Source organism: Chinchilla lanigera, unplaced genomic scaffold (assembly GCF_000276665.1).
Source record: "Chinchilla lanigera isolate Chin_1 unplaced genomic scaffold, ChiLan1.0 scaffold00005, whole genome shotgun sequence".
Taxonomy (NCBI): domain Eukaryota; kingdom Metazoa; phylum Chordata; class Mammalia; order Rodentia; family Chinchillidae; genus Chinchilla; species Chinchilla lanigera.
The window spans coordinates 7,879,903-7,903,259 of NW_004955406.1; the positions used below are offsets into that span (position 1 = coordinate 7,879,903).

Genomic DNA, 23,357 nt, shown 5'->3' on the forward strand with positions numbered 1-23,357 from the left:
GAGTTTTCGAAAAGGGTAGGAATTAGTGACTGTTCCCTTCATTTCAATCTCCTGTCTTTCTAGTTCCTCCCCTCCTCTTCTTTCCGTTTTTGTCTCTAGTGGAGTTTTATTTATAGATACCTGGGTGTCTGAACTTTGGCTGCCCAAATGCTGTGATTTGGGTATATGTTTTTGTGAACCCTTGCTTATACACTCAGGCTACCCTCCATCCAGAATCACATTGAACAAAGTGTTTTTTAAAAGTCGGGCATGGTGGTGCACACCTGTAATCCCAGCACCCGGGAGGCTGAGACAGGAGGATCGTGTGAGTTCGAGACCAGCCTGGGCTACAAAGCTGAGCTCAAGGCCAGCCTAAACTGCATAGCGAGACCCTGTCTCAAAAAGACCAAATAAATAAATGAATGAATGAATGAATAAAATAAAAGTATCCCTGTTTTCCTCACTTGCCCTTCAAATTCTGACTGTCCGAAACTGGGAACTCAGAAGGTTGAGATACAGAAAACACTTGAAGTTTCATACCAGTCTTTGTTACATGTATTTTACAATTTTTTTCTCCCTGTGTTTATCTTTTGATCTTTTTATGTAGTTTACACAATAAAAAGATTATGTGTTTATGTTATCTATTGATGTTCTAAAAGTTCCAGGGATTTTGCTTTACTCAAGTTGACTTTTCTCATCGAAGATTTTTTTCCTTATCTTTTTTTATTTTATTCTGTGTACAATTATTTTTAGATACACTAGGATTTTTGGATACATAAAATTTTTTATACACTATTAATCTGTCAACATGCTTTCAGTAATGTTTCATCATTAATTTTAAGTTGTGATAATTATCATACGTCAAATTTTTATACACGTACCTGATTCATGTTCTTAGAACAGTGTAAATTGTTATGAATATTTTGATGCCTAGCTAGGAAACTCCTTTTTTCTTTGTTAAATATTTCTTCCTATTGCTAAATTTTACTTGTAGGTACATGCGGCAAGGGCACAACTCGTCCATTTATGATTTATGCTTCCTCCAGCAATGTATAAGAATGTACATTTTTCCAGATCTGGGATAAGTTGGTGAGGTATCTGGAACCAATGTTTCTGTGTTGAATAAACCTAAAAAAGGTCAGAGACTGAAAGATTGAAAAAAATCTGTCCTCTAACCTAGGAGAGTCCGGTAGGTTTGAAAGGCTATTGGAGCGTTATGTGTTTACCTCTTCTAGGGCTAGCTCTGACCAGTCAGCTGTTCGTAACCATTCAGTGTAGCTTCGTATCCTATTACCTATGTAAATCCACCTTCCCCTCCTACCTCTCACTGCTTCCCGTTCACCCTCCCTCCATTCAGTTTTATGTGGGGAATTCTCATTTGTTCCTAAAGGCCCAGTTCAGATGGTAGCTTTTCTGGAAAGTTTTTCTCCATGCTAACAGTAAGCAGGTTGTTCTAACCTCTGTGCTTCATATTATTTATTCCTATACATTATTATTAATAATTAAGCTGAACCAGAATACATAAAATACATGCAAACCTTGAGAGTGCTTACCAGAGAAGGAAAACAAAAGTTTGTAAGAAAAATAGATCCAAAAGCAGACAGTGTATATAGATGTGTGTGTGTGTTTTAATCACTAACAGAAGAGCTTTGCTTTTCTATAAATTTGTTGCCAGCCTGACCAGACTTAGGTTTTACTGATTATTGCCTAAGCCTTAAATAAGTGCCAGACTCAAATTGAGACATTTGCTTTGACACAGGAAGGCACTACAGATGAAATGTTTCACAAGCAAAGACAGGGATACATTGTTCTCAAAGGGGAAATTCCAAGAAATGGGACTAGATACTTCATGTAATATGAAACTGAGTTGTAAATGAATGGATAATCTCAATCAACCTCTGTCTCTCTCTCTCTCTCTTTCTCTCTCTTTCAGTACTGGATGAATGAATACACCTCATCCATTGGAATTGGAGTTTTTCATTCAGGAATTGAAGTATATGGTAGAGGTGAGTGTGCACAGTTTAAATTACTTGCTGAAGATTTTGTCCATTTAATGGAATTGCAAAATTACAACTGTAACTTTTTTTTTAATCACTTCCACATGTTATTGTGGAAAGTAGGGGGAAAAAACCTCTCCCCATATTTGTTTATACTGTTTTGGAAAATGCCAAAGTAGAACGTATTTGGGGAGAAAGTAATCATACAAGAGTGTACATTCATTTCGCCTTTATTCTAAGTTCTGTGTCTTTAAAAAGATGTTTTTCTACCTTGTGATAGTTTTTGCTCTCTGGTGTGTACTAGAGTTCTAAGAAACTTTGTACTTTGAAAAATGGCATAACAAAAACAATCATTTTGATTGGAAAGGGTTTGGTACTAGAGAATATCAAACTTGAAATATCAATTTCCTGAGGGAATTTCAGTAATAAATTTGGTGTTTGTAGACTAGTAAGTGTGTATTTATAAAGTCTAAAAATATCACTGAGCAAATCCTGCCTTTGATTACACCTAGCATTTTGCACAAGAATGATGGCCTTTGTCTTTCACTCAGCCCTTCTGTTCTTGTTATCTTTATTATGATAAACATGAGTGGAACCACACAACCCAAGCAGCTGTGTTTTCAACAGCTTTCTCCTTTGTTCTGGTTCCCACTCTGTGCAAAATGATCTCCTTAATCAAGTGGTAGTATATCAGTTTGAATCTTGAATCTTAAACCCATCTTGCAGTAAAAATATCTTTATTTACATCAACTAGGCAGTTTTTGTGGCCACTTAGGGTTGCAGTTCGCTCAAGGTTCCCCTTGAAGACTATATACCGACTACAGGTAATACATAGGAAACACTCATCTACTTAGTTGTTTAAAATGTCAGTATGGCTTTTATACTTTCTCTCCTCCCCACCCCACTTTTTGAGAATGGGACTCAGCCTTGCACGTGCTAAGCAGGTGCTCTGCCACTGAGCTACATCTCCAAATATTCCTTTCTGTGTTCCACATTAATGGGCTTAGTGTAGCAAAATAAAATAAATGTTGACTGTAAAGATCTACCATTTAAGCTTCATTTTACTTGCCAGGCCACACCACCAAGTAATCCCAGGAAACAGTGAGTGGCTCTTGCTGTAAGTTGAGGTGACGAGAGTGTTGCTGTGATTGTAGGCTATGGGTTTGCTCTCTTCATTAGTCTGACTTCGGCCAAATTTGTGTATTACTTTTTAACTTAAATTTGGATGGTGTGTCGTTAGTTTTTGAACCACATGGTTATGCTGTGAAGTACATAAGAGCATGTGCCATTTTCTTCATTTGTCAGATGAAGAAACAGAGGCCCACAGTCAGATTGGTAATAACTAATAGAACTGGGATTTGGACCCCAATAGTTGTTTTGTTTTGGGTCTTTCGGTGGTTTTTAGTGGTACTGAGGATTGTAGGATTCCCCACTAAGCTACATCTGTACCCAGTTTTTTGTTTTTTGGTGTTTTTTCTCCTAAGACAGGGTCTCATAAATTGGTAAATTGGCCAGACTGGGCGTGAACTTGCAGTTCCCCTGCCTCAGACTCCTGGAGTACTTGGATTACAGCAGTGTGTCACCATGCCTGGCTCTTGTATGTTAGTCTGTTGCCTTGTGACCTCCTACTCACTGATCCCGTCATAAAATGACTTAGGAATAATTACAGGTGTGATTTAGAACATGTCCACGTAATCTTAGCAAAACTAGAACCAAATGGATTCTTGAAAGTAAATGATTACTTCTTATATAAAATTGTATCTTATCTTTTCTCCTATAAAGTTAAAAATTCAAATGTGATTTTTCCATGTCTAACCTGATTATCTGAAATATTTTTATAAAATTCTATCATTAAAATATTTAATATTTATATTTCAAAACTGAATCCTAAACACTTTCTTATCTATGTTGGTTTTTTTTCTGGGAAGATTGAATCAAAAGCTTAAGAGTCTTCATTTCTTCCCATGCACTGTTCTAGGACCTTTTAAGATTATATTTAATAAATCTTAATTATTTAATAAGACTTAGTCTCCTAAATATCTAAGTTAGAGTATCAGAATGACAGCTGGAAACTTTTGTTGCTTCCTGATTTGAAATCATTCTCCATTTTGGTCCTGGATGAGTTTATATCAGAAAAGAGGGACATAAGTGCACTGTAATACACATGGTGCCTTCCTAGGTAAAAGATTTGCTGCACAAAATGGGACGGGGGGGGAGGTTAATTTTACAGGCTAATTTTTTGAGTGCGGGGAATTACATTTATTGTTTCATGTTTGATAATGTTACATCTTTAAAGAAATCAAGAGTATTTACTCAAGGTACCATGAAAACTCAGTATCGTTTGACAGTTTCCAGTGAAGTGGTAGCTTGAAAAGCGCCAAAACACAAAGCTGACCACAGAGACACTGTTTGCCTTTGAGTCAGCCACTGTCCTCTTGCCAATATTTAGATTGTCTTTTACTATTCAAGTTTCAAATCTTTTGTGACAGTTGTTCTGTACTGGTGATAATGAAATGAAATGTTCGTTAAAGCATGTTATAAACTGAAAAATACTTAGATCAGTATCATTATCCTCATCGTTCATCAAAGCTGATTGATGATTTAGTTAAATTTTATGTGATAAATACTAAAAACCATGAGTTTTCTCTTTTCAGAATTTGCTTATGGTGGTCATCCTTACCCTTTTTCTGGAATATTTGAAATTTCCCCAGGAAATGCTTCTGAACTAGGAGAAACATTTAAATTTAAGTAAGTAGGGGAGGTTAATTTTTGTTACACTGCCTTCAGTGCCCAAACTTGTTTTTCAGGCATGCAGAATTCATTCTGTAGATTTAAGTGAAAGTGTTATAGCTGCTGACACTATTTTTAAATGAAATCTACTTAAGTTGTTAAGTAAAGGTGGGAATCCAAATCAAATATCCAATCACATATTCAGATCAAATCAAATACCTATATAAATTACTCTGTTTTTAAAGTATTTTTGTCTTTAACTCGGATTCATCACAGGGAACTTTCCTGCCTAATGACAGACAATCGCTAGCCCCCAGGATCCATTGGGGGAAAAAAAGGAGAAAGTTTTATTGTAACCTACTTACCACTATTAAAACTCTCTTCCTTTTCTCAATGAAAGAAATACTTTATAAATTTGAAATTACTAAACAGTTGATCACCCTGGGCAATATTGTTAAGATACAGGTATTACGTGTAATGATAAACCTACAATGTGTAGCTATGGGTGTTCTCTGGAACCTGAAAATCAACAGTGAAAATCTGAATGTTAGAAGATTTCCATTCCTTAATTGAGGTTTGTATTGAAAATATTATTTACAATTTTAGTTTCCAGGAGCTTTAAAGAAACTGCTGAATAACTTGCCAAGTGAAAAATAATGTAATGACTTTATAATACAGAAATTCAGTGTCAGGCTTACACGCTACTAAGGTCAGGGCTCTTTCTTGTTTTTTTGTGGGGGGAGGGTACCAGGAATCAAACTCAGGACCTTGTGCTTGCTAGGCAGGCACTGTGTCCCTGAGCTATATCCCCAGCACAGCTTTCTTATTTTATTACTGAATTGAAATATTTATACATAGGAGTGCAATAATACTGTACTTCTAAATCCATTTCATAGGGCTCCCTTTTGGAAACAGTACTTGATAAGATGATTTTCTAATTGTTTTCAGCCTTCTTTGATGCCTAACTTGTATCTGAGTAAAATTCTGCTTTTTATTGTTACAGTAGATAGTAATTTTTGGTTGTTTAAAAAGCATTTTTAATAATGCTTTTTAATATTTCATCAAATTTGACAATTTGTTTCACTGCAGAACAGTGGCAGGTAACTTAACTGTTTCCAAATGAAAATATGGCCAGCTCTAGGGGCTGGGGATTTAGCTCAGTGGCACAGCGCCTGCCTGGCAAGCGCGAGGTTGTGAGTGTGATTCCCGGTACCGGGGGAAAAAAAAAAAAAAAAATGGCTAGCTCTTACTGGTGAGTGTTATTAAGCAGGAATATTTTTTTGCTTGGATATGGGTCGCTAATGATATATATTTCATAAGGAATTCAACTTGTGTACTTACATAATTCAGAAGTAGTGAACTTTATTGCAGAAAAATAAAACATAAATGAAATTTTTAAAGGATCTCATTTACTATAAATCTTAGTATATTAGCCCTGATTTGTTGCATCAGGCATAACATTCCTGGAAATAAGCAAATGTGTTTAAATGTACTTATTATAAATACCTGAAACTCACACAGGTGTGTTCTTCTTTGTTGTTCGTTTTTTTCTTTTTTTTTTCGTTTTGTTCTTTAAGAGAAGCTGTTGTTTTAGGGAGCACTGACTTCCTAGAAGATGACATAGAAAAAATTGTAGAAGAACTGGGAAAAGAATACAAAGGCAATGCCTATCATTTGATGCATAAAAATTGCAATCACTTTTCTTCAGCTTTATCAGAGGTAAATACAATTTTATCCTAAAAATTCTTTAGGTAAATAACATTTACTAAAATACTCACTGACTCACTGTATTCAATCTTGATTTGTTTCTTTTTTCTGATTCTTCACTTTGTACAAAGCAGTGTTGCATTTCTGTTGTATGAATGACTTTCCCAGAATTGAGAGTTCAAGAGTCAGCATAGCTTCAAATGATAATTCTGTTTGTTTCTTTGCAGTGGGTAGAGAGAGTCTTATTCTTTATTCATTTGATTACAGCTGGGTGTTAGTCAGCTTCTCATAGATGAGACAAGTTCCTGAGAAAAATACTTCGGCTCACAGTTTTAGTACATGGTCGGTTGGCTGTGTTGTTTGGGGCCCTGTGGCAACACGATGCTTCCAAGCAGAGACACATTGTACAGCAGAGCTTTCTGGTGTCCAGGAAGCAGAGGGGGGGAGAGGGAGAAACCAGAGTCCCTTTAAAGGCACAGCCCCGGTGACCTAACCTTTTCCCCTACGTGTTACTTCTGAAGGTCTGCCATCTCCCCAGTTCCTCCAGGCTGTCATCCAAAGATAGCAGCTTTGTGGGGAGATTTAAGTATAGCAAACCTGAAACTTCCCACTTTAAGAAAAATAAAATTCCTAGGAGACTGATGCTTTTTTTTTTTTTTTTTTGAGACAGGGTCTCGCTGTGCATTTCAATCTGGCCTTGAGGTCACTTTATAGCCCAAGCTGGTTTCAAATTCCCAAAGATCCTCCTGCTCAGCCTCCCAAGTGCTGGGATTATAGGCATGCGCCACCACGCCCGGCGAGACTGATGCCTCTCAACTACTAAAATTTCTCTTTTACTGAATTTTAGTTGCCAACCTAAATTTTTTTCTTGGCCCTTATTTATAAGTAATTCATCTCTCCTATCTGAAAATTTGCTCACTGGTTACACAGGCACTTAAGTGGCCTTCCCTGTTCTTAGGAATCCCAAGCAGAAGATGGAGGGAAGAAATGAAAATAAAGTCTAGAGAATTAAATAGCACATGGTTCCCCAGCTTTGACTTTCAACAGATAGTTGCACTAGTAGCATCAGAGTACCACAGAAATTGCAGAAAATGTAAAGAAGAAAATGAGCTATTTATTTTAGTGACTACCATGCAGAAATGCATAACTACCTAGCCTTTTGCACTTCCCCTTTTCAACAGGGCTATAATGGTCTCTTACCATCCTAGTCAAAGTGTACTTCATGAATGAACAGTATCACCTAGGAATTTGTGGAACAGGTATCCCTGCCCCATTGTGTATGTACTGAACCAGAATCTTCATTTTAACAAGATCTCCAGGTGATTCATATGAAGGTAAAAGTTTTAGATTCTCCCTCAGTGTAGTGAGTGCTTCAGTACCACAGAGGGGACGTAGTCAATTTTGTAGGAAAGAGGGAAATGCGGTTCTGAGCTTTTTTGACCCCAGATACTACATATGTAGGGAATTCATTCAAAGATTCAGATGGATGCTTAAGTGACTTTAAGGCCACCCTGAACTACTTAACAAAACTGTCTCAAAAATGACGGGGGTGGTGTGTGTGAAGAAAACGTTAGTGCAACACAACTTCTAAAGGCTGGTGATTAATTAGCCTTTCGTGCGTATTTCTGAGTGGGTCTTAGAAACGGCTTAGGAAAGCCTTACGTGTCATTTGAAGTTGGAAACGTGGTTGTCTGGCCCTCCAGCATCTCAGCTTTACTTTGCTTTTCTTTTCTCCCCCTAAATTGGTAAATATTAATTGCTTGGATTTGACTCTTAAAACCAGACATTTGACACCTAAAACCAGACTTTGTCTGTTCTCCACAGTTTTGACCTCGCATAATTTCGGTTAAACTGCAAGGTACAGGCTCAGGGAACAAGATTTCTATGTGGGAATCACTGTAGACTTAGGACACCTTCTGTAAGGCCCTCAGCTATGTAAACGTGGTTGTTGGCTGAACCATGGGAGACACTTGCACGTTTCCACAGGAAAGCACTTCTCTGGTGGGACCATCTGAAATCAAGCTGTTGGTCAGCTTGGTATTTCCGGTACAGAGGCTGGTTCCGTTCCTGACTTTCGATTACTGCCAAAAGTTACAATGCTGGGGAAAGCCCATCACCAGGACTGACTTCTGTGCCCTCCACTGACAGGGATGAGCGACCAGAGTCTAGACTCAGAACTTTCTGGATGAGTTATAGCTAGTGGCAATGGGCTGATGGCCTAGCTTTTCTCCGAATTTCTTCTGCTACACACATCTTCATTTTGTTTTTCTTTTGAGACTGTCTTACTGTGTAGTTCAAACTGGCCTTGAGCTAGCAGCCATCCTCCAGCTTCAACCTCCCCGAGTTCTGGGATTGTAGGCATGTGCCACCACACCCAGTTTGATTTTTAAATTTTCGGAAAATTCAGGATTTAATTTTGACCAATTCTTAACATGGTGTGCTTATGTTATATAAAAATATTTCCCTTTAAAGACTCTTTATTCCTCTTTAGTATGTCCCTTCCTGACAAAAGGTCTCCATGAGAGGAAGTGATCATTTTTAAAATGTGAACTTAGATTGATAACTGGGACATACTGATTGTGCAATAAAAATCAAAATGTTGGCACCAAGGGAGACTCAAAGGAAGACTTAATCTCTCAGTACTGAACTTTCCTCTTTCAGTACTGCTGTTTCCCTCTTCCTAGAGAAAAATGTCCCTTGCGTTTTAAGCACTGCATGCACTTTGAATTCAAACAGGCTGCTGAGCCCCTGCTCACACCTGGCAGTGCTGAATCCAAGACAGCAGAGGCGACCTCACTTTCTGCACCTCCCTTAGAGGAAACCTCCAGGTGCCATCCACTCTCAAGAGAATAGTAATCTGGTGTCGTGGACAAACAGACCTGGAACTGACTCCCTGCAGGTAATCCCTCTGAAAGACAGACACACTGATTTTTCACCTGGATTGCAAACCTAGAGGTTCCTCCAGACTTCACCCCACGTTCCTTTTTCTTGCTAATTTTGTTTTATATCCTTTTGCTGTATGTAATCATAGCTGTGAATACAGGTCTGTGCCAAGTCCTATAATTCCTCAGCAAATCTTCAAACCTGATAGTAGTTTTAGGGACCTGTGACATAGTTCCTTCCCTGTCATTCTTCTAAGCTGACCTGTTCCCTCTCTCTGTCCCTCTTCTCCTTCTCCTTCTCCCTCTCTTTCGAAAATTTAGTTTTGTAAATTTACTGTCCCACAGATTTAAAACTATTGTGTATGTTTCAGTTCAGTGCAGTTACAGCTCTTGTCCCATCTTGTCCTTCTTCAAGTCTCAATTTGTTCCAGTAATCTTTAATAGACTTTCTGTTTTATGGCATGAGATATTCCAGGCTCATGTGTATACTGTATTTCTTAACCCAGAACTGTTTGCTTCTAATAAGTATTTAGAAACCTTAATCTGGGTTCCTTGTTACTACTAAATTGATGGAGTTTCTAGATTTCTTTTTTCCCCTAATAGAGTATGACTTTTTACGGGCACGTTCACATTTTAATTCTTTGTTTTTAAAATAAAATTAGTTTATCACAGTTCCCACAAATCAGCTGATGTACTAATCCACACCAAAAGAATCTATTCAGATAAAAACAGTAGGAATCACAGAAACTACTTAGGACTAAAATCTCGTTATTATTAGCATAAAATAATACTGGTCATGGGCAGGAGCACAGTGAGAGGGACCAGCAGCTGTCTCCTGGGAGTCCCCCATGTTCCATAAAACGCATCACAGAAAAACACAACAGATAAACAGTTAGAGCTACAGTTTTTAGATAAGCTTTTCAGTACAGTATGTTTATCTCAGGTCAGGAATTTCATTTGTCAGCAACATAATTACTCACTTGTTTTATCCCTGTGTACCTAAGACAGCTTTAGGATAATAGGCTCGTCACTGCCATGAACATATGATTACCAGAAAGTTGAAGTTGCTTATGGTTCATTGTCTTTGAGTCTGACTTAATGAGAGATACAGTCAAAGGAATGTGTTTTATAATTAATTGGAATAATTTCTGTGTGATTGTATCACCAACTGTGGTTCGGTTCATTTGTTCTATTTATCTTTTTTTTAAAGAGCTTGTGTTTGTTGTTGGTTTTGTTTCTTGTTGTATAGAATCTTTCTACCATTTCAAAGCGATTTCTGGGAGAAAAAGAAGTGGTATATTTATGGAAATCTAGCTTCATGTATTCTCCTCTATTCTTTGGCTTCTAGAACTATAGGAAAATAAATCAGTAGTATTTTAACCTCCAAGTTTCTGTCATTTGTTACAGCAGCCATAGAGAGCTAGTACTGATGTTGGTGCCTGGAAGTAGGGTGCTACTGTAACAAATACCTAAAAGTAACACAGGGGCTGGGGATTTAGCTCAGTGGCACAGCGCCTGCTTGGCAAGTGCAAGGTCGTGAGTTTGATGACTGGTGCCGGAAGAAGAAGAAGAACAACAGCAACAACAACAAAAAAGTAAAAGTAACAGTTTTGGAATTTGGTGATAGAAGAGGACTGGAGCAATTTTGAAGGATTTGATAGAAAAGGCCTAGATTACCTTGAACGGACTGCTCAGAAATAGAGATATAAAAAGTACTGCTTACTAAGACTTAAAAGGACATGACAAAGATGTCATTGAAAACTGGACAAAAAGAGGTCCTTGTTACATAGTGGTAGAAAGCTTAGCTGTATTGTGTTCTGCAGTTATATGGAGAGCAAAACTTGTAAGCATTAAGATTAAACTTGGTTGCAGTCTGCTTTCTTGTTGCTTATAGTAAAATGTGAGGAGACAATAAATGGAGGAAAAAACTGTTAAGCAAAAAAGAATCACTGCTTGATAATTGAGGGGATTCTCAGCCTGTTGAGATTGTAAAAGATGCTAAATCTAGAACTTTACTAATAGGAAAGTGTGTTATAAGCCAAGCGTGGTGGCGCACTCCTGTAATCTCAGCACTCACTTGTAATCTCACCACTTGGGAGGAGGATCACCAAGAGTTCAAGGCCAGCCTGGACTACAGAGCGAGACCCTTCTCAAAAAAACAGACAAACAAACGAGCAAAAAGGCAGGTGTGTTATAGAGAGGCTAGGGATGTAATGGAACCACCTTTTCAACTCCTGAAGGGCTTAATTCTATGCCTCATGGATTCTCTTACCCATCTCAGCAGAAATTTAGAGATGGGCTATGCAGGCAACAGTCGGAAGGACTCGTTTGTAGGGCTTATACAGGAGACCCACGCCTTTGCATACATTATATTAGCAGGGGTGCTGCCTCTGTTGGTCTGAAAGTACAGCGAGTACAAAATGAAAGAGGCTCTTGGACGCAAGTTTTACAGGCAGGAAATGAGTTGGTGAAAGAGGAAGTGTAAGTCCGCGGACAGGGTTAAGGGCCCAGAGGGCAGAGCAAGAAACCTTATGTCCAGTTGGATTTCAAAACTGGTAGGGACTAGTAAGTGCTTCTTCTCAGTCTTCCCTCTCGGATTTGAAGTGTTATCTGCCCAACCATTACATTTTAGACATGTCACACGCTTTTCTCCACTTTGCTTTTTTTCATTTAGCCGTGTAGCAGGTCCCCTTATCAAAGGGAGCTGGTGATGCCTGAAACTACAGATGGTACTGAATCTTACATGGTTTTCCATCTACATACACAGCTGTGATAGTTTAATTTATAAATTAGGCACAATAGAAGAAAAGCTACAGTAATAAAATAGACCAATTATTGAAATACTGTATACTGTGACAAAAGTTATGTGAATGTCACTTCTCTCTTGAAAGTCAAGACAGTTTTAATAGTTTTGGGCCACAGTTGACAATAAGTAACTGGAACTCCAGAAAGTAGAACCGAAGGCGAACGCTGCTGTGCTGCGCTGCTCTGCTGTGCATCTTAAGAGTCCATTCTGTAGCGGCATGGAGACTTCTCATTTCTCTTCTCGGCTGAGTTCTCCTGTAGATGACCAGAATTTATTCAAACCATTTTTCTGTTAATATTTGGGTTATTTTTGGTGTTTTTCCTATTATAAAAAGTACAGTAATGAAAAACAACTGTACATTCCTCTCCGCATTTTGCTGTGTAAACCAAGTACTGTTTGACCACTGGTCATAAGTACGTTTTAAGTTATGATCCAGATTATGTGTGTGGACAGGTACACATGCATATTTTTGTTGAGTGTCACAGTTACCTCACTTTTGACAGTCTGTTTCATTTTAAAAATTGAGAATGCAATGCTGAATGACCTACTAATGGGTCTCACTGCAAGTTTTCAAAACATTGACGCCAGGGTTTGCTGACTTTTTATGAAAAACAGGTACTACATATTTTAGGTTTATGAACTAACGATTCATATTCTCAACTGCGCCTCCGACGCTGTAGCCCAAAAGTCATATAAAGTAGGTAAGTGACTAGGCATGGCTAGTCCAATAAAATTTTATCTACAAAAACAGGTGCCTGAAGATTACAGAACTGTTTTAGGATAATGAAGCCATGCCCCAAATCAGTTTCACCTGTATGTAACACATCGTAATATGGAGGAAGGTAGGTTGCTCAATAAAATTAGAGTTTAGAAAGGAAATGAGCTGAATAGGCAGAGTGGCTGCCACAAGAATAACCTAAGTATTCTTAGTTGCCATTTACGTGGTTACTCTCCAGCTATGCAGATATTTCTAATTCTTTTCAGGTATGAAAGATACTTGCTAGTGTTTTTAAAAATTGAAAGGTGTGGAACACTCTGTTTGATCCCCAAAACCATCAAAAGAAAGAAAAGAATAGATAGGTGGGCATGGTGGGCATGGTGTCACATAAGGTCATTCTGCAGTTTTCTCCTAGAGCTAGTCCATCCGTGCATACATTCTTCAAATCTTTTTAAATACCTGTCTGCCCTTTAGGCATTGTAAGAAGTACTGAATAATCAAAACTGGTCAGAACACACTACCTTCCCTGAAGTAAAACCTCCTCACTTTACCTATAGTTCAGACAGAGACATAGTATTTAAAATAAATACAGTAATCATTAAAGGGTGAGGCTAAATTATCAGGGAGAAAGGTTATGTTGCATTCATAAGTACCAGCTTATTTAAATTTTAGCAAATTTTTTTCTGCATAACATACTTTGAAACCTCTTTCCAAGTTCACTAAGATCCACAGATATTTAAGATGGCACTTTTCAGATCATGATCATAATCTTTGGCATGTCTAAAGGTAAAAACACTAAGGGAGTATGGGCTAAGTTAAGCCCAGCGTTATATGCAAAAGGGAGGATAATAGAGTAAGTTTTATAAAAGATCCAGTTCTTACTAGTTGAAATGGGGGAGCTCAAGTCCTGAGAACAGTGTAAGGTTGAGAAGTGGGCACGTGGATACAGCACATCGTCAGCTGTACCCATTTCTGCCCTGATTGCCTTCAGACTGAAGCATGCCCAGACTGCATGCCTTGTTCTGACATAGCCCTGCATTGCAGAGGAGGTCAGAGTGCCAGGTGTTCATGTGAGGACACTTCTTTCCGGATCAGGACAGGCTTCCTTGAAACAAAGTTAGTTGTAGACAGAAGTAAAGGAGTAAAATGCAGGCCAGTAGAAATGAAGTGATAGAGACTAGAGGACAGTGGAAAAGTATCTTTGGGAAAGGAGAATTGACAGATAGGAAAATACTCAAGATGACTCTTACAGCTACCTGGGGTTTCTTTTACTTTAACAATGTGTTGTATTAGCAAGCATCTTTTTTTCCATGTTCAAAGTACTTTTATGTGTGTCTCAAAGCAGTTGAAGGATCAAAGAAAGAAAGAAGTCATGTGGAATTAGCTTGATTTTACTTTTAAAATCAAGCAGCTGACAAGGTTCTTCAGAAAGGAAGGAATGGCGCTGACAGAAGGATCCCTAGGCTTCTACATTAAGGAGCCTCTTGTTATCAGAGGAAGTGGCTTTTCTTTATAGCCACCTGCTTCCTCCTGCCCTCCACTTTCGTGGCAGTGGACCAGATAACTTTATCCTCTGTGACCTAATGCAGAACTCTTTCTCCTCTGTAGATACTTTGTGGGAAAGAGATTCCTCGCTGGATCAACCGACTTGCTTACTTCAGCTCCTGTATACCCTTTCTACAGAGCTGCCTCCCGAAGGAGTGGCTCACTCCTGCAGCCCTGCAGTCCAGCGTCAGCCAGGAGCTCCAGGACGAACTGGAAGAAGCAGAGGATGCTGCCGCATCTGCTGCCATGGCGAGCACTGCAGCGGGCTCCAGACCCGGGCGCCACACTAAACTATAAATATCTCCAAAGTCACACCTGCAGAACTGTCTGGCAGTTGAATATCACTAGAGAAAAGTAAATAGAGTAAGCATCCTTTGGATATTTTGTATGCAAAGATGGAAGATCCCCAAATCCCAGTATTGCAGCTCAGCATTAAATTTGAAATCAAAAAAAAAAAAAAAAAAAAAAAAAATAACGGCGCAGGAAGGAGAACTTTATACAAAGCTGCCCTCTGGTTTTTTTTACCCACTTGTAAATTTGGATTTACTTCTTCTGTTTTATACAAGCTCTGTTAAGTTATGTTTACAGTATTTTGTATCGCTGTTTACAAATCTTGCATGGACTTCTGCCACCTGAAAGAAGAAAATCCTCGTCTTCAGAAATTAGGCAGATAATCTTTGTACACTTCCTGACAATTGCCAGAGCTATGGCATAACTAATAGGCACATAAAAAGGTACTTAAACAGTTATAGTTCCCGTCACCTGCGTAAGAATTCCCTTTTAGATTCATATTTGTTTTGTTACTGTTTCGGGCACTAGGCTGCAGAGAACCAAACTGGCCTGCTGTGAAGGAGCACACACAGCCCCGAGGGCCCGGGACCCTGGGCCACTTCCTCTCACTCCAAGTAGCACATCTCCCAAGGTGCCCGTGGGACAGTTGGTTTCATCCCAAATCCATCCACCACGCAGGGTGGTCGTCTCGTGTCCGTCTGGCTTTGATGCCTGCGATTCTATAATTAAGATGTTTTTTGTTGAAGATAGTCTTATAACTGACAAGTGTTTTTGCACACGTGTCGGGGGGGCTTCGTTTTTATCATAATACGTAATAATTTCCTCCCCACACAGGATTTTGTTAATGGGATAGGAATATCCTAAGTGGTAGCCTTCTGAGTAGCAGTATGAGTTGACTTTCAGCTGCTTTTCACTGTTCAGGCTACCTTTTATACTAGAAAACTAGATTCTAAAGAAACATACCCCACAAAGGTATCTTTGATATTTCATACTTTTTATGTACCATATCAGAAAGCATATTTTGTTACGGGAGTAGTTCCATCTCATAAAAGAATGCCTAATCTCATCAGCGTCTTGTTGGAAAGTCATATTTGTGTATTTTAACATTCATCTTTTTATGTTCTCTCAAATGTATGTCTCCTGTACCTCACATGCTTTAAGAATGAATTTGTCACCAGAGATAAATCCACATTAGCAAGGATGCTTTCTGCTCAAGCCTACTCCCAGTTTGACCCTTGGATGTAAGAACCAAGTCATTACATGTTAAATTGAATTTTTCTGCCTTAAGAATGAATGTGCTAAGTAAAATACTGGATGCAGCATATAGATGATCCAAGGCAGTGACTTTAGCTTTAGATACTAGTTTTAAGGTTATTTACATTTATTTAAACTTTTACATTGGACTATTTGCTATTGCTGTCTGTGATCATATCTTTCAGTAAACTACATTTTTAACTTTTCCATAAGCTGATTTTGATTGATTTTTATCAATTTAAGCACACCCTGTTGATAGGGAAAACAAACCTTGGGTTATAAACAGTGGCCTGAGGAAAATTAAGCCACTTTATGCTTTTTTGACTATTCTATTTCCAGAGAGAAAAAAGCCTTTACAGATTAACTCTCAGTTCTTCAGAGGATAGAGCACTTGCTTTACGAGATGTAAGGGAAGGAATTTACGATCTTTATGAAATGTTGACTTGGTTCAGGTCTAAAAATGAGACTTAGGACAAAGCACTAGGGCTCTAGCAATCTAAGTTATTCACGAAAAGAAGACTCTTAGCACCAAAAGCCAAATTAGTAGAAGTGTTTCGATGCATTTGGCCTGGAATTTTTTAGTAATATGGATTACAGTTTTCTCTAATCTATTCACATATACATGTTTTAATGTGGGCTACTGGCTCAGAGGAATAACCATTAGTTAGACACTTCTTGGTGAATAGCTAGGAACATCTGATCTTTGCTTATCCACAATTCAGCAAGTTAACACAGAAATAGTTTTATTCTGTTGTATTTACTGTCATCTGCAACATTGAGAATTTAAGAATAGTACAAAGAGCATTAGAAATACTGGCCTATGGCCAATTATCACACTAAAAACTATGCGATAAAATTCTGGACACATAGCTGGGCTTGGCAACACATGCCTGTAATCTCAGCATTTGGGAGACTGAGGCAGGAGGATCACTGCAAGTTCAAGGCCAGCCTGGAGTACATAGTGAGACCTTGTCTCAAGAAAACAAAAGTGGCCACTGTGTTTGCTCTTGCATGGTTGGCCCATCCTCACGCTGTAGGCTGTACTTCTTTTCTACTTTTACGTGGCCCAAACTTGCTCTGCAGAGCCTGTTTTTTTTCCTACCTTTAATAAAACTGTCCTACCATGAAGACCAAAAACAGAAATTCTGGACACAAGATTCTTTGCAATCTAATTGTACTTGAGGTTGAAAGAAAAAGAAACGTCTTTAGAAAATCTTACTCAAGTCAGGTCCTTCTTTAGAGTGGATTTAATTAGCATTTAATCTGCTTTTCCTGCTGGGGCGTGGTGGCACACACCTGTAATCCCAGCATTCGGGAGGCTTGAGGCAGGAGGATCGTTGCAAGTTCGAGACCAGCCTGAGCTACAGAGTGAGCTCAAGACCAGCCTGAACTACATAGTGAGACCCTGTCTCAAAAATACCAAAAAAAAACGACCAGCCTGGCCTACAAAGTGAGCAAAGCCAGCATGAACTGCATGGCAAGACCCCGTCTCAAAAAAAAAAAAAAATCTACTTTTCCTTGCTCCACCAAGAAAAGAATCTTGTTCTTAATCTCTTGTCCCTGATCTGTGTTCAAAAAAAAAATACATATCAGAAATCTGATCATACATGTGATCAGTGGAGTCAGATACATTTTTTTATTGTTGTAATAACCAAGTCAAACATTTTTCCTGCTGGGTTAAACAGTAATAATCGTGTTAGAAGGTCAGAAGTTTTTTCTGTTTGTTTGTAATGGCCCTTGGGTTTGTTTGTTGGTTTCTGTTTTTGTCTTTTTACCCTAAGAAGGGGCATCAGCTTTGGAAAGTATGACTTGTGGGATTGTGGAAGGTGGTGAAACCGTCTTACATTGCCTCCACATGATTCCTGAACTCCAGCCAACTATTGCTCTGACCCACAGCAATAGCGCAAGTTACCCATCACCAGCATTTGTACAGAGCAGGGAATTCTGGTTTTAGTCAGTTGATGACATTGTGTGTATGGGGAGATTCAGCACCACAGACAGCTGCAGGACTCTGTTCCCATGGCTTCTTCCATCACAAAACGGGTAGAAACATTCACTGCTTCAGGGTTCTAATCTGTGTGTCTTCTTATGGCTCCATATCTGTAAGATACCCTGTGAATTTGGTACGTGCTGTATTTTATTTTTCATGTTGTTTTATTCAGCAAGTTGGCCATACCGCCACTGTACCCTCTTCTCTTCAGTATGGTTTGAGAGTGCAGCTCAGTCGTGAGGCTTTCATTGTCTACTCAGTCCATACACATACATCTTCGCTGTCCAAGGGTGTTACAGCTGTCAAAGAGTCTTCATGGACCTGAGGATCATTTCTTGTGAAGTTGAATGCAAGTGTACTGTCATTCATAGTGTTTATATAAAAATACCAGGAATCTTCACTTTTGCTACCTTGATATAGCATTGGGCTATCATGTTAAAACATTGATATACATCAATTTATTAAAAAATACTTTTATAAGAAATGTTCTATCGTGCTTTCTGACCTCCAAGGGACTGCTGTTGTACATTGGGTCGGGGGTAGGGGTGGGGAGGTTATGGCCAGACCCGCTCGGTCACATCATCCTCTAACAGTCACTGGTACACTTACTGCCTTGTTCTCCTGGGCACTAAGCTCCATAGGTCCGTAGGCCAGCACCTTCCCTGTCAGCGCACAGCCACTCCTGCTTGAAAGCGGCAGGTGCCAGCCCAGGATGCTGGAGGATGGAGACGAGGCAGGCACCCGAGAAGGGCTCCCCAGAGAGCCAGGGGAAACGTACAGAGGAGTAGGCCCACCCCACACACACACTGGCACATCTCAAAGCGCCAGTCAGGTTAGCCTGCAGGACCAGGCTCTTCATTTCCCACAAGCCTGCTCTGCTTGGTGCCTCCAACCTGCGTCTTCCACTGGTCTTTTCATTCCTAGCTGAATACTATTTCCATCCACTAACTTAGAAACTCTTGAAATAAGTATTAAATAGGTGAGTAATGTCCTTAATGGTCTGCCATTGCCTGTTCTCCCTGCTGTGTAAGAATGTAACTCATCTGTTCTCACCTCGAGGACAGGAACCCAGGGGGAGCCCCACCCCAATCTAGTTCTTGGTAGACAGTAACAAGGAAGTTAGCAACTCAGACCTGGGAAAGCACCTGCAGGGTCTTGCCTGTAGGAAGAACGCCAGTATGCTGGAAGACACTGGAGGTTCTGTCGTTTTTCCTTTGTTCTCCACCCTGAAGTTCTCCCATCACCCTGGTATTAGCCTGGTTCTAACGTCACAGAAGTCCGTGTTAATAAAGATTAATGGCTTCTCGCTGCACTTTCCAAGCAGTTCATTAGTGCCAAGCAACTACTTACTTCCTTATGGATTTGAAAATCCAGACAGCTGCTGAGCCCTGTCAAACCTCTCTAATCCCCTCTTTAATCCCCTCCCCAAAGGAAAATCTTCCCAAAAGGAAACAGGCTTTGAATCTACATTGAGAATTTTTCTTGCTGTGAAAGCCAACAGAAAGCCAAAGGAGTATAGGAGGCCCCTTCACAGGATCAGGGAGGCATTTGTTTCGCCCTGGTCTGAGAAGGCTTCGTGCGTGGTCCTGCTGAGAATGCTGCTGACTGGTGGAGGGGAGGCTGCTGTGCTGAGCGCCTCCCTGACACCTGCCCCGCTGCCCCTGGAACAGTGGCCTGGTTCCTCTGTACACTCGCTCCTAGCCACTGGACGGGCTTCATGCTTAGAGAAGCCTTGGCTGCCACCCTGTTGTCTTCATATCCCAAACTTGCAGGTGGTCTATGGCTGGTAGTGCCTGGAGCCGTACGTCACTTCGTCCTCAGGCCTTAGACTCAGGAGTATCAAGCCAGACTCCTTCAAGTGACTCCTGCTTTGCTCTGCACGGGAAGAGGAGTTCACGTTAGACATGGAGCGCAGAATAAAATGAGAAGTATTTCTGTCTACCCGGAGTGCTCAGCCTGGGTGACCAGTGCATATCCACTCAGAGGGGCGGGGGCTTTCAGACTGCAAAGTCAGAGTAAGATCTAAGGGAACCAGGGCCGCTGGACTTGGCTCTGAACAAAAAAGGAAACTATGTCTTCCTCTTCTGCCAGAGTCAGTGAGCAGGTGCCACAAGAGGCCAGCGGCCCCGCACACAGAAAAAGATTATCACTTAAACTGTGGAAGATCACAGAATGTGAGGACAAAGGAGACAAAGAAGTTTTATTCTACGCCCGCAATGTGCTTGAAGCTGAGCTGCACTTTACACGCATTGCGTTGCATTGTCACAGGAGCCTCTTCCGTTATTCCTGCTTTACACAGGAGGTTATTAGCCCAAGTCCACATGTAGGAAACTTCCATGCTTGAACTTAGCCGATCCTACAGCTTTCCATTCAGCCGTACTGCTGTTTTAACATGACTCCATCCCAGCCCAGAAATACTGAATGCAAACCAGCATTTTACCAAGATCCCCCGCTGATTGCATTAATGTTTGAGAAAAACTGCTCTATGCCGTAGGACTCGACTCTGTGCGGTGGAGGTCTGCTCTGCCCCTCAAAATGAGTATTCACTGGGTGACGTGGCTGTCAGGCACCCTGGACAGGGGAATGTCTGAAGGGCTGGTAGTCGGTTCCCCTCCAAAATAGAGTGGCGGGATCCAGACACTAAGGATTCCGGATCAGTTCAACTGTCTGTCACCTTCCTGTGAGACCGCCAGGGCAACGCCCATCACGTGGCTGTCCCGGTGCATATCTGTCATCACCGAAGGCCCAAGCCTCCTGGGCCTTCCATATCCTCACCCTCGCTGCTCTGCGCATGCTCTCATCTTCAGCACTCTTCATCTTTACTGTGCCCCTTTCCAGAGTACCCTCTGAAACGCCCAATCAGCAAATGCCCAGTTGGCACCATTCTTGCAAATGCTTCAGGAAACATTCTGCTTCACCTGAAATCCGCCGACCCCTTAAGGAGGGCTCTTGCTCAGCATTTGTGCTCTTTCCACACCATGTCTCCTGCCCTCGAAACCTCCAGCCCCACCGTGCTGTCCAGTTCTGCCCGTTGCTGTCACCTCCCTCTCCAGCCTTTCGTGTCCTCCTTCCCAGGGACTTCACACCATCCAGATGCCCCGGCCAATCTGGCCCAGTGTTCTCAACCGGTGCTCTGTTGCCATTTGTGGTGCGGCAGGTCTTCGTAGTAGATAGTCCTGTCCATGACGAGACCTCTGGCATCCCCGGCCCTGCCCCTAGTTAGCAGTATTTATCCGCTTCATGGTCATTCCAACACTAAATGCGCCCCGCCACGCGCACACGCGCACACGCACGCACGCATGCGCACTCCACCCCCGGAGGGGAGGGGCTCCTGTCCTGAGCTGAGAACCTCCGGCAGTTCCCACGTCAGCCGTGCCCTGAACCTCTGACTTGTCACCAGCAGTGCTCCAGACCGCTTCTAAGATCTTCGAGCGGTCCTGACCACTAATGTCCCTGCTCACCCTCGTACCACACACTGCACCAAGTCTGCCTTTATCAAGCTCTCACATCCGTTAAATCTAGGGCTCATTTACTAGCATCACCTCCCTTTGCCATGTCTTCATTATTCTTCTCACCCAGCCTAAATGGCATTATCAGTAATTGAATCATTTCCTCCTCAGTACCCTCCGTCCGCTTCAGTGCCCCTTCCTGCGTTAAAATGACGCGGCGAACTCAGCCCTGCTGGGACCTAGACCCCTCTGTCTGAGCCTGATGAACTGAACACTGCTGGAGAGAAGTCACACAGCCGGGCCGACTGGCCTGATTTCAACACTACTGCCGATAGACCTGGCGTGGGCACTGGGCGCCGTGGTGTACCCCAACTCCCTGTAAGTCCGCCCCTCGCCTGCCTTCAGGCCTGCCACTGTTCACATGTTCCGCACACGAGTCACCGTGTGCCTCAAAACAAAGTCAACTTAGGCAGTTGTCCGTCAGCCTCCCAATCTACAAAACTCACCTGAGTTTGTACCGAGCCACTCTGCTTGTTCCCAGGCAGAAGCACCTGCTGCCAGCAGACGCCAAGCTCTCCCTGTCACTGCTGCAGCCCTTGGCTCCAACAGGTACTCGTCCTTTCACTGTTTTTAAAACCACCTTGATTGTGAGTTACATACACAAAAGAATTGGGGCTGGGGGTGTGGCTCGGTGGCAGAGTGCTTGTCTAGTATGCACAAAGCTGTGGGTTCAATCCCCTGCACTGCAGAAGAAAGAAAAGTGCATAGAATGTATAGGCACAGTGTAAAGAATGACAAAGTGACCACCAGCCTGTACTGACCGCTCAGCTTCAATAATAGAAATCAGCAGGACTACAGCACATGTACACCCTCCCCGGGGATGAGTTCTTCCTCATTCCTGTCACACCGTCCTGAGGTTTGTACTAATCATTCTTTTGTTTTTCTTTATGGTTTTATCACCTACCTCTGCATACTTAATAGGTTACTTGTTTTTGCCTATTTTTGAACTTTATATCAGGGTATATATCATAATGTATATACTCTGTGATTTTTATAGTCTGTATTTTTATATTTATGCATATTAATGTGTATAGTTGAAATTCTTTTTCACGGCCGTATCATCATCTGTTGTATAAAAATACCACAATTTTTTGTGTTTTACCTTTAATGGACACTTGGACTACTGCCAGTTTTCTCCCTACGATAAGCAATACTTCTATGAGCAGTATAATGCATATATACTGCAGATGGAAGGATTTCTCTAGGAATGGAACTGCAAAGTGTGAAGAATGTATGTGTTCAACTTTATTAATGTAGAAAAACAATATTCTCTTTTATTACACTTTTATTAAATAAAATCCTATTCATTCCCCTTTCGGTCGGCTAATCAGAGTTCCACAAGCTAGATTATTCTTTTATAATGTCATATAATGAAGTTTCTCAGTGCCTGGCCTTAAAAATATTTTTCATAAGTAGCTGAAGTCAAGGAGATGAAAACCACGCCAAGCTCCCGCATAGCCCCTGGGAAGATAACATCACAGAGGAGTTTGTAGAAATCTGACTGAACATCTTGTTCTCCTATGTGAAGTGGACGTTCACGGATATTTATCACGATTTGCAACTCTGTTGGGACAACAGGGTCTGGTTAGATTCCACAGCTTCAGGAAATAAATAAATAAAAATATTGTGAGGATACCCTCCAAAAGGAACGTACATCAGCTGCTTGTCTTCCTTGATAATTCACTGCCTTGGTTATAATGCTGTAAACGGCATCTCAGTAATCCTAAAAACTACACATACTTGGAAGGTGACAGGTCAGGGAGTGCTGCATACTTTTCCTCTACGCATAATGAAAAGCAATGAAAAATCAAAGCCCTAGACACCTCCCGAGAGAGATTATTTAACAAATCATCTCAAAGTCTGTGTTTCATCTAATCCACACTCGATCATCAAAATTGTTTTCGAAAGTGACTGTAGGGTTGGGCATGGTGGCGCACGCCTGTAATCCC

The 23,357-nt window shown here is 40.9% G+C and overlaps 1 protein-coding gene and 1 long non-coding RNA gene across 2 annotated transcripts; both read left to right on the forward strand.

Moving 5' to 3' along the window:
* Positions 1-1,912: 1,912 nt before the first annotated feature.
* Desi2 (desumoylating isopeptidase 2) lies at positions 1,913-14,788 on the forward strand (the record flags this gene model as incomplete). Its single annotated transcript, XM_013520388.1, is given in 4 exon segments — positions 1,913-1,985; positions 4,631-4,724; positions 6,284-6,425; positions 14,428-14,788. Coding segments are annotated over 4 exon segments (543 nt in total), but the record flags the coding sequence as incomplete, so codon positions are not given.
* Positions 14,789-21,258: 6,470 nt separating this feature from the next.
* On the forward strand, positions 21,259-22,963 carry LOC106146485. Its single transcript, XR_001230933.1, has 3 exons — positions 21,259-21,726; positions 21,890-21,957; positions 22,825-22,963. It is a non-coding gene; the product is annotated as an uncharacterized LOC106146485 (long non-coding RNA).
* Positions 22,964-23,357: the final 394 nt, after the last annotated feature.